Here is an 11,231-nt window from a genome sequence, read left to right as displayed (position 1 = left end):
AATAAAATGATTAAAAAAAAAAAGCTGACTGCCTAGAAAACGCTGAGACGGTTCTACTCTGTCACATGGGGTGAGCCCGAGTCCAGATTAGCCTGGGTGGTTCCAAGCACAACAGGATGGACAAAGGACAGGGAGGTGAAGAGGCAGAGGGGATTGTGGTTAAGGACGAAAGTGGACTGGTTGAGTAGTCGACCTGTGTTCGAATTTCAACTGCAGCCAGTGTTGTTTGCTAAATATGTTAACTGCAAGTCAATAGAACTGCCAATGAGCCAATTTTCCCATTGCCAAGGTAAATACATCTTATTGTCAGATAGTGTGCAGTATTCATCAAACAAAGGCAAAGGAAGCACCAAGCTTGCCGAGTATACAGTAAATGCTCAATGCAAAGAAGGTATCACCCAGTTGAAATCTTCTGTATCAACGTCCAATCTTTTTATGCGCTACTCCCTCTTGTGAGGAAAAAAGGCACCAGTCAAAAATTCTTTTGATAACTCAAAATGTTAAAATTGACTTAACTTTAAATGACTGCTCATAAACAAAGGCAAATGTCATTAACAAAGCCACTTCTTAGCCTTGGTGGCGTGGTGGATCTGTGTCGGGCTGCTAACTGCAAGGTCAGCAGTTTGAAACCACCACCCACTCCGAGCTAGAAAGATGAGGCTTTCTGCTCCTGGAAAGAGTTATAGTCTCGTCTCAGAAACCCAAGGGGCCGTTCTACCCTGCCCTATAAGGTCGCCATGAGTCAGAATTGACTCCATGGTGGGGAGTTTGTTGGTTGGTTGGTTTTTTATGATTACTGAATCGGATGGCTTTTAATACATCTTAGAATTCTCCTGTCCGATGGAGTGGCACCGGAGCACAGTGCTCCCAGGGAAGTTATGAGAGGGGGTCAGAGTGGAGAAAATTCCAACTCCAGCTTCTCCATGTTCTCCTTCTCAATCTGCAGCACCTTGAAGCCCAGCCACTTGGACACCTGTTGTTGTGTGCTGTAGAGAACACTTCAACCCATGGCGATCCTATAGACAGTGGTCCTCAACCTGTGGGTTGTGACCCCTTTGGGGGTCAAATGACCCTTTCACAGGGGTCGCCCGATCCATAGCAGTAGCAACGTGACAGTGATGAAGAAGCAACGAAAATAGTTTTACGGTTGGGGGTCACCACCACATGAGGAACTGTATTGGGAAGGTTGAGAACCACTGCTCTATGACAAAGTGGAAGTGCCCCATGGGTTCCCAGGCTGTAATCTCCATCGAAGATGCCCTGGTGGCAAACGGTGACTATTGGGCTGCTGACCAAAAGACTGGGATATGGAGCTCACCAGCTGCACGGCAGGAAAAGAGGTGGCAGTCTACTCTGCAAGGACTACAGAACCAAAGGTTGCAGATGATAGGCAGTTGTGCTCTGTCCTATAAGGTCACTACCTTGTAGGAGTCAGATTCCACAGCAGCAGATCATTTTATGGGAGCAGATCAATAAGTCTGTTCCCCCATGGAGACACTGGTGGATTCTAACCACTGACCTTTGCTGACTTTTCAGTAATCAGCCAAGCACTGAACCAGGTTACTACCAGTGCTCCTTCACGTAGCCCCATCACCTCATATTTCACACTCCTTCGTAGCCTTCTCTCTCCATCACAGTCCAAGCATTTGCTTGTCCCTCAGAATTTACATCGGAATAGTCCCCAGCATCTCCACGTGACCTGATTGCCACAGGCCCAAAAGGAGAAGGGCCCCCTCCATTGCAAGGAACTCTTATCTGGTTAACCAAGCCAGACAACAGATAAGCAACGTTACCTTTCTCGTCCACCGCGCGATTTATGTCATAAGTCCATGCATCGTCTTCCCATTCCCAACCCGGAGGGCAAGTCAACTCGCTGGGTGACACTGCTTTATCACCGTTCTTTAAGAAAAAGTGGAAACAAATGCAAAGGTGAGATAGGGCTCCTTCTACTATGGTACTGACTGCTTATGCAGGTGTCCTCTAAGAGATCAACTTACTCAGCAAGGGCCCTAAGCTTTACTGATACACAACTGCTATGTAGAAATTAGGGTTTGTACTACCCTGTGTTTCTGCTATGAAGGAGTTGTATTTGCTGAACCATAGTCAAGAATGGACAGATGTCAGCAATTTCATATGGTTCCATTTAAGATTATGAAACAGTACAGTGGGGCTCATGAGAGGGTGTGGAGGGAAGAAACCATCAAAGAGTGGATACAGTTTGAAAGCCAAGTATGTGGGGAGAGCTGATGGAGGATCGTGACGCTCCTCATGCCAGATGGAGCAGAGTTCACGTGAGGGATTAGCTCAGGAACATCCTGTAGAAACTCTGATGAGGACTTAGGACATGATCGGAACGGTCATAATAAAGGAAGTAAGGAATTGCAGCATGATCTCCTAAAAGAAGGTCTTAACTCCTTTACCTGTGAATGTGGCCCTGTTGGGGGATAGAGTTTCTCAGTTTCTCTTATATTATGTTAATGAGACACAATCAGAGTGGTGGGGGGGGTGGTTTCTAAACCTCATCCCTTCTGAGTGATCTTTATACAGTACACACACGCAGGGGGAAGACAGGTGCCAGTTGAAGATATATCTAGCAACCAAGGAACACCAAGTAACACGTGGAGCTACAGAAACTAGAAGAGATAAGGAGCTTCCTCTAGACTTTGGACCAGGGGTGGGGAATTTTTTTTTTCTTCTACCAAGAGCCATATGGATATTTAGAACATGCTTCTTGGGCCATAGAAAATTATCAACTAAAAAACGATCCTGCTATATTTGTTCAAACATTCAATTAGCTCAGTCCTAATGTGATGGCTGAACTGCTTCTCTTTGGCGAGGCGTGCCACGTTTGCTGGTATAGATGATTTCACAGGCCTCATTTGGCCTGGGCCGATGTCCCCCACCCCTGCCTGCTCTAGACTCGTGTTTCCCAAAGTGGGCAATACCGTCCCCCCGGAGTGCACTGGGATGATCCCAAGAGGTTGCAAAGGCAGATACCCACACTTTATCCTGGATTATGGGCTACCTACCGTATATAGTTTGTTAATTGCCAGAGGTGCTTTTTCTGGAAAGACCAAATAAACCCGGGAGCCAATGCTCTGGATCCCATAGAGAAGGCATGCCTAGCCCCGTCGGGGTCCCCAAAAGCACCCGTCTCACAGCTGGAACTGTGAGAAAAGACATTCTCGTTCCTGAAAGAACCCGAGGTTAAGTCCTTGACAGCAGCCCTAAGTAACTAAGGCAGGGCCCGCAGGCACCGAGAAGACTCGGCCTTACTGTAAATTAGGAAATTGAAAATGGAAACTAAAGACGACACACTGGGATGGTGAACCTTAGGGCCTGAACTTCAGACCAATGGCTTTCTCAAAAACAGTTGCTAGGCTGTTTGGATTTTCTTTTAATGAACATTTCATTGGTTCTGCTTAAAAAAAAACAAAAAACACCAACTAGTTAAATAAGAAATGTGTGTTGCTTCTGACTTCTAAAAAAGAGTGCACATCCCAAACGCTGCCATCGCCAATATCCAGTCACAGAAGCCTGGCTTCTTTTCTGGAGCAGAGAATGGGAGTTGCACTCGTTGGCTTCCGTTGTCAATGGGAGACTATTCAGATCACAGGGTGACACAGAGGAGAAGGGAAAGCCTGGCTCTCGTTCCCCAGGGATACCAGGGACCTCTTTTCCCCCAGAGCAGGCCACTCACCGTGTCCGTGTAGGGGACCTCCGCCAGCTTCCACTCGCCCCCGGGGTAGCGGCTCTCGTTCTGATACACTTCATCGGTGAACTCCGTGTGACCGGCGTCCGCCTCGGTCAGCAGGCTGCGGGCAAGGGCTCGTGTTACCCAAGGAGAAATGGTAACTGGCCAGGCCAGCTATTATCAATGGCTGGGAAATGTCTACACCCTGGGAGGGGTCCCAGTTCCCCCTCCTCGCTTTACCCCATTTGCTTCCCAACGCCAAGCTTCTCTTTGGACTGATGGGTTCTGACAGTCCTTTGAAGAAGTGCCCTGCTGGACCAATGAGACCTCAATTACAGAGCTCTCTTCAAATGAGCAAGCTGGCCCCTCCTCCCTGAGTAGGGTGGGGCTGGGGAACCAGGCCTGTGGGCAGCTTCTTAGGAGGACCAGAGATGGGGTTCCAGGGGCGCTGTTCCAATTCAGAGCTGCTCCGTGTGTTTCTCAGCAAAACTCTTGGCTAACCATTCGAAAGAACAGGGAGTCGTTCCCCTCCAGCCCCTGCTTTTTTTCCTTTGCCTTTTTCTTTGTTCTCATGTGGAATGGAGACGGGCTCATGTGGCTAAGTGTGGAAATGGTTACCCTCGGTTTGCTTGGTCTACGTAACACAAACTGAAGGGCGGAGTTCATGGTTTCCGGACCGTCTGTAGGTAGACGGCCAAACCAGGTCGTTTCAGACTCCAAACTCGTTTGGGGCACTGGACAAATCCATATTGACTCTCAGCCGTGCCAATTTTCCTCTTGGATTTGCAGCTCTCTGACAACCCACAGGGAAGAGTTCCAGGGGCTCCAAGTTAGACTTCAGGCTTCTGCAAAGAAGCCTCTCAAGGGAGGGTCCTTTTCCCTTCGCCGTCTCTACCTCTTTTCCCGCTGTCTCCTCTCCTAGACCCAAGCACTGGAAGGAATCCCAAAGCAGAGTCTCCCAACCGCTTGTAGCAATGGGACTCGTCCATCACTGCTTTGGGCTCTGGTGAAGGAGACGCAAAGCACTGGCAGACGCATTGAGGGTCTCCTCTAGCCTTGACAGTCTGATCTGCTGCTTTTCAATCACTCTCCCCTGCCCTGTCCCTACCCTGCCTCACTTAATTTCTGTCCCTACCCTGCTCACCACGCCCCTGCCCTCAGCTCAGGCAAAGCCAGGCCTTTGGAGTTAAAAGAGGTTGTATGCAAACCTGTGCTTCAACGCACCCGCTGACCCCACTTCTCTCCTTAGCTAGTGGGATCGAGAAACAACCTTTGACAGAGGAATCGAACTCGAAGTTTGTGACCTTAAGGCTCAACTTCCTATACTCATTTCCTTCACACTCCAGTATTCTGAATTGAAGAAACGAAGGGGTTCAAAGTTTCTGCAACCCTTGGAAACCAAGACCCCCCAAGCTTTGGTTTCCCCAGTCAGCAGGGAAACATGCTGGTCTCCTCTACTGTTGGTTGAAGGTTTAACCATTTTTACGTCATAGCTTTATTGAGGTATACTTCAAGTACTATAAAATTTGTCCACTTAGCATGCACCCTCTGCTATTTCTTGCAAGCATTCCAACATAATAGTTAAAAATGCTAGTTTTGGAGTCCAACCCGGATAGGAGTTTTCGTCCTAGCTCTGATGGCTAAGTGGATTACACTCTGGACTGTTAATTGCAAGGCCAGTAGTTTGAAGCCACCAGTCACTCTGCAGGAGAAAGATGGGGTGTTCCGCTCCTGTAAAGATTTCCAGCCTCAGTGATACATCTCCTCTGCCCTCTGGGATCACTGTCAGTCCGAATTGAGTCGATGGCAGTGGATGTGGGTTTGACACCATCTACAAGTGACGTGCCATTGGAGAAGTTCTTTAATTTCTCCAGGTACCAATTTCTTTATTTATACAGTAGAGATAAATCGACTATCTGAGGGGGGGAATTCTCTACGATTCTCTTACATTTCTGTACATCTTGTAACAGACATTGACTGCTTTTGCTACAGACTATCTTTCCAAGGATGCTTGTAGGAGAGCTTTGGAAGAGAGCGCTAAGGTCTCCCTCCAGAGCAAAGAGCAGGCATGCTACTGCCCATAGCAAAAGATCTGGGTTAACCGAAGTTCCTCTCCTGTACTGAAACCCACTGACTAGGCAGGCTCGCCTGGTTGTCTCCTAGGCACTGGGAATTGTCTTCTTGTCCCTGAAAACTGAGGTCCAAGGAAGTGGAGCATATTGGTGTGGGCACTAAAGCCCTTTGTCTTCTGCTAGCATCCATGAAACTATGGCGGGCTACTTCGTTAGCTTGCAAATCAGGTGATATTGCAGATCCTTCCTAATTCTCGACATCATCTTTATTGGGTATTGTCAAGATTAAATAAGATGATGCCGGAGTGCAGCTCACATCTGGTCCATGAGCACCTAATACCTTCTTGATATAAGCTATCAGGTATTTTTTAAATACATTTGTCTCATTCATTACTGGGCCTTGAGGATAGCTCTCAATTTTCAATAGCATGTATAGTGGGTGTTCTGTAAATGTGACTTTAAAAATGAGCAATTTCTAGGGGGAAGTTTCATTGTTTTTTTCCCCCCTTAGAAAATGGAGCACTTACCTTCTTTCAGGATCAACTATCCAGTCTCCTTCCCATTCCCAGCCTTTTGGAGGCAGGAAGAATTCCCTCTTGAGCTTTATTTTTCCTGTGACATCAGAAAACTTGTGACGACCCACCAGTCCAGAAGTGCCCCATTTTCCAAACATGAGCGCTTGATTTTCATACTATCGAAAATCAACAAAACGGGAGAAACACCATCAGGGCACAAGAAATGAAAGCCAGTTAGTTCATGGATTTTCGAGTCCATCGAAGCCTTGGGCTTAGCAATCATAGAAAGGAGATTTCTCCTCGGAAGTATGGGTCTCGCTTGGACTGCATACTGACGAGGCAGTTTCCATACACATTCCCTTTCTCCAAGTCTCAGTGTCCCTATCTGGGAATGGCAGATGGTAGCATTCAGTGTTGTTCTGGAATTCAAATACACAGATGATTTGTGACAGGGCTTTGTAAACAAGGATCTATCATGCTAGTGATGTCTATTATTATTTTAAAAGTTCCAAATGGTTCTCCAGACCTGATCTTTCAAAGAGTCTCCAAAAGTCTTTATGAACATACAGACTTCTAAAAGTCCATTTGTAAGCCTACTGCTGGAAACCTGGGGTGCATTTCCCTCGAGAAACAATACTATAATTGATGGGATATTTCCCCAGGCAGTTAATCAATAACCCTTTTGAAACCTGAAGGTCCTTTAGCTCTAAGTCTTTATAAGATTTAAGTGTAATGAGCCTTTACCCTTTCTGGGGGATGACAAATAGACCAAGACCTTTCTGGAAGCTGGCTCGGGGGCAATGGAAGACTCTGGTTTAGGAGGCATTCATTTCTAAGTTAAAATGTTTAAATCAAGAGTGGTTCACCATTGAGCCACCAGAAAGTTTGCAATTTACCAGGATGGTTTGTGTCCCTGTTTGTGCCCAACTGATATTTGCCCTTATCTGTGATGAAGCACTTATCTGTAGGTAAGTCACATACGCTTCTGTAGAAGAGTTTTCTGTGAAGGAGTAGGGGGGAGGTTTGAACAGATTGATGGGAAACTGGGACCACAATGGCAGGGTAGGAACTGTCCCTGATATTAGCTGAGTCATGAGGGTAAGAAGCAAAATATGTTGTTGTGATGGGCTTCGAGACATAGGGGCATATGCACAGCTGCTTTGTTTCCAAGGGATAAAGACACAGAATAGAGGAACAGCCATTCCAACCACCTCTGCTTGAAAGACAGCATCATTCTAGTAAAGTTTGGACAAGAACCGAACCTTGGTATGGAGACTAGGGCATCAGCAGCTGTAGAAATATGAGCCTCGGGTGACTTTATGAGCTGTGGCTTTTAAGCAGCAGAGGTAGGACAAGAAAAAGGTTCTCATGAGCAAGCACCCAGAGGCTGCCAGACAATTGTGGGGGAGGATTTGTGCAGAGAACTGAGGCCTTGAATCAGCAGATAAAGTCAAGGGACATGAAGGTGCCTTAGCTTACCAAGACGTTTCTGGGAGCTTGGTAGGAATAGCAGACTGCTTTATAAGGCATTTACATCTAAGTTAAAATTGATCAGTCTATAAAGTCTGTTCTTTATCATCTGAGCCATCAGAAGGACTGAGCTTGGTTTTATTACTGTTATTGTGTCTCTATTATTATTGTGCAATCTCTCTTACTGTTCTCCATGTGCCCCGACTGATACTTACTCCTATAAAGACTTACAGCCTCAGAAACCATGCAGGGTCACCGTGAGTCAGAATGAACTGGGTGGCAGTGTGGGCATTTTTTGTTTTGTTTTGTTGACAGATACTTGCAGGTTGCTAGACCCTGGCGGGAGGTGGGGACACACACAAAAGAATGGAAATGGCCAGGGAATCTCTTACAAGAGCTGTAGCTTGAGGTCTGCTCTATGCAGGAAGCATCAGGAGAGAGGGCAAAACAGAAGGGAGCCCTCGATGGGCTGCTCTGCCCTCAGGGCTAGCTTCTCTGGATTTAGCCCCACCACTGGCTCAGAGGCAGAGGACATCAAGAAACTCTTTGGACATAAGTCGCCCATAAGTGTGCCCTGATGTTCCCATGGCTGGATACCCAGCACACCCCCTATTTCTCTCCAGTGGCACATCCCAGCCTTCGCTATAATGATGGCTCTTTTTGTGTCTGCCTCCCATGTTCTATTGTTTCTAAGACTGTGGCTCGTGCTGCCCCTACATCCCTTAACTGACTCTCAAAAATCAGAATTGCTGGGGAGATCTCAGGAGCCTACATGTTTAACAAGAGACCTGTTTTATAGTCATTGTATAGACCAGGAATCCATAAAGGCCAAGCTATCGCTTCCTCATCTTCTTAAGCACCCAACTCAGTCCCTGGCATGAAGCCACAATTTGATACACGCTGGATGGGTAGATGGCCGGCTGGTTAGGTGGGTAGAGGAATGCATAAATCCTGCCATGTTTTTTATTTATCCATTCAACACATATTTATTGGGACCTATTATGTGCTGGGTACCACTGAATTAATACAAAATGAAACAGTGGCCATGTGTCTTCCTGCCAAGCAAGCAGATCAGAAGCGCAGTCCTGAACGAACCAGCTGACAGCTATAGAGGCGGGTCCCAGGAGCACATGCTAGAGTAAACAGAATGGACATCAGCCCCTCTCTCCTGATCTGCCCACAGAGACCCAGCTGCAGAATCCGCTCATCTGAGAGTGGTCAGGAGTCATCCACTAGCATGCATCGAATCCATTTCACCCAAAACGTGCTGTGAGTTAAAAACAATGCATTAAAAAACAAAAAATATCTCTGCTTTTAATTTTACAAGTTAAGAACTTTTTTTTTTCCCAATCAGTTTGATTGCCAGGAGACTTTTAAAATCCTATTTTGTTTTTTCAACGAGTGGGTTTTCCAGTCAATAAATTTACAATAAATGATCTCTGTTGATCTAGAAGGAGTCAGGTAGCCTTTTTTTGGAGGGGGAGGGGCTGTGCAGTCAGCCAACATGAGGCTTCACCTGAGTGAGGAATGAGTTATCTTTGGTGTAAAGACCATCGCTCTCAAGGTCAGAGATTCTCGCCAGCCCATTCCCGGATCGCTGGAGGCACATGTCCATACACATCAAACACGCAGTCCCTGGTAGATGGCTACTTAGTGTCTCAGTGCTGAGAGCTGCAAGAGAAACCCTTTGACCACTGCTAGTGAGGTCAGGGTGGCTGTCACCTCTGAGAATTGTGACAGAAAGGCATTAGTCCCTTACGGATGAATCCCAATATTGACAGCAAAATCCCACGGCAACCTTTTCCTGCCTCTCTAATGTAAGATTCCTTGAGTGAGCTTCCCGGTGTCGGCGAGGATGAAGGTTGCTGATGGCTATGAATAGTTTCCCCAAGAATGAAAAGTTAAAAAGTAGTCCCCCAAAGGAAAAGAGGGGGATCCCAATAAAAACAAACAAAAGCAACGTACCATTTCAGCAAAGACGGTGAACGTTCCTTCCGCGAAGCTATTAAACTTCTTCTCCACAGTACTTAAGCCCAGCCAGATGTTCACGCGCAGCTCCACGGGCACCCGGGGCCCGTTGCTTTTCTCCTGTGGGTACTGGGAGATGCCAATAACACGTTACCCCGGGCACCACACCGACTGGGCCGTGACGTGAAAGCAAATGGAAAATCTAAGCATTGCTGTCACCAGTCAAATGCCACGTTTGCTGGCTCAAAACATTCACAAACGAGCTTACAGTGAAGATGAAAGAGGCAACCGGAACGCTGGGTCTCTAAGCACAGGCCACAGAGAGACCCCCGAGCCTCAAAGACTTTCCAGGTCCACAGGGCTCAAAGCATTTTCATCCGGAATGGGAAGATGCTACATGCCTTTTCACAGTCATGCCATTTGCGGCGCTGCTGCAGAGCCATGGTGGCTGCAATTCTTGATGGCTCGGGACAGTGGTTCTCAACCTTCCTAATGCCACCACCCTTTCATACAGTTCCTCATGTGGTGGTGACCCCCCCAACCGCAAAATGATTTTTTTTGCTACTTCATCACTGTCATTTTGCTACTGTTATGAATTGGGTGACCCTGTGAAAGGGTCATTTGACCCCCCAAAGGGGTCACGAACCATAGGTTGAGAACCGCTGACTTAGTAGGTCAATCAAGGCAGTGGCAGGAAATTGCTTCAATAGCAACTATGTTCTTCACCCCTATTCATTCTCAGTGTAAAAAAAATCCAGACGACCCGTTTTACTTAAGGATGCTCTCCATGAAGCAGTAAAAATGATCTATCATTACCTTTTGACCTTGAGTATTTTGTGTAGTGGGAGCAAATGGTACAAAATGCTTTGACGATATTTCAGAGGCTGAGTGGAAGCGGTCTTGCAACGACGCTCTTGTGCCATCGTCTGAGCTGCGAGCTGAATTGGTGAGTTGTTTTGTTCTGTTCATTGTAATGGAATATTATTTTTATTTGAAACACTGACTGGGAGCCACTATTGAAACTTGGGTGGAGGGCAGGATGTACTAGAACATAAAATGAGCTTGTCACCTCATGAAGAAGAACGGACTGTATTTGTTGCCACCAACAACGACGACGTTCAAGCTTTGGAGAAAACACTAGCATTTTAGAAAACTTGCCCCAGTGAGCCCGATAGCTTGCCGCTCCATCAAGACGTTTCTGAGAAGCGGGGTGGTGATTTTAACCAGTGGGCTCTTAACATGTGTCTTGGAAGGTCAAGGTCAACCTTAGGAAGAGCGCCATGATTCAGTGAGCCCAGTTTCCAAATGCTCGAGACTGGATGCTCCAAAATCACGAATGGACGACAGAGCCACTCCAAGTGCCAGAGAGACCAGTGGACCTGGCTTTGTTTGGGTTTTAGTTGTGATGGATTTGAATGCAGCTGCTTAATGATGGAATTCAGAGTCATCAGAGTGAACCCTTTAAAAACTACTACCTCTTGAGTTTGGGGTGGTAGCAAAACTGACCACCCA

At 46.8% G+C, this 11,231-nt stretch overlaps 1 protein-coding gene across 2 annotated transcripts in view; it reads right to left on the bottom strand.

Moving 5' to 3' along the window:
* The window catches only part of MYOF (myoferlin), a 163,596-nt gene that overhangs the window by 51,707 nt on the left and 100,658 nt on the right, over positions 1-11,231 (bottom strand). For both annotated transcript variants that reach the window (XM_045291587.1, XM_004701066.2), the window contains exons 25-28: positions 9,717-9,848; positions 6,294-6,457; positions 3,701-3,815; positions 1,794-1,899 (exon numbers count right to left, since the gene is read on the bottom strand). In XM_045291587.1, coding sequence (XP_045147522.1) covers positions 1,794-1,899; positions 3,701-3,815; positions 6,294-6,457; positions 9,717-9,848 — 517 coding nt within the window. The remainder of the gene's footprint in view (positions 1-1,793; positions 1,900-3,700; positions 3,816-6,293; positions 6,458-9,716; positions 9,849-11,231) is intronic.

This window comes from Echinops telfairi, unplaced genomic scaffold (genome assembly GCF_000313985.2).
Source record: "Echinops telfairi isolate 266 unplaced genomic scaffold, ASM31398v2 ScPeMD7_70;HRSCAF=299, whole genome shotgun sequence".
In the NCBI taxonomy this organism is placed as follows: Eukaryota; Metazoa; Chordata; class Mammalia; order Afrosoricida; family Tenrecidae; genus Echinops; species Echinops telfairi.
This window is presented reverse-complemented; position numbering and strand designations above follow the sequence as displayed.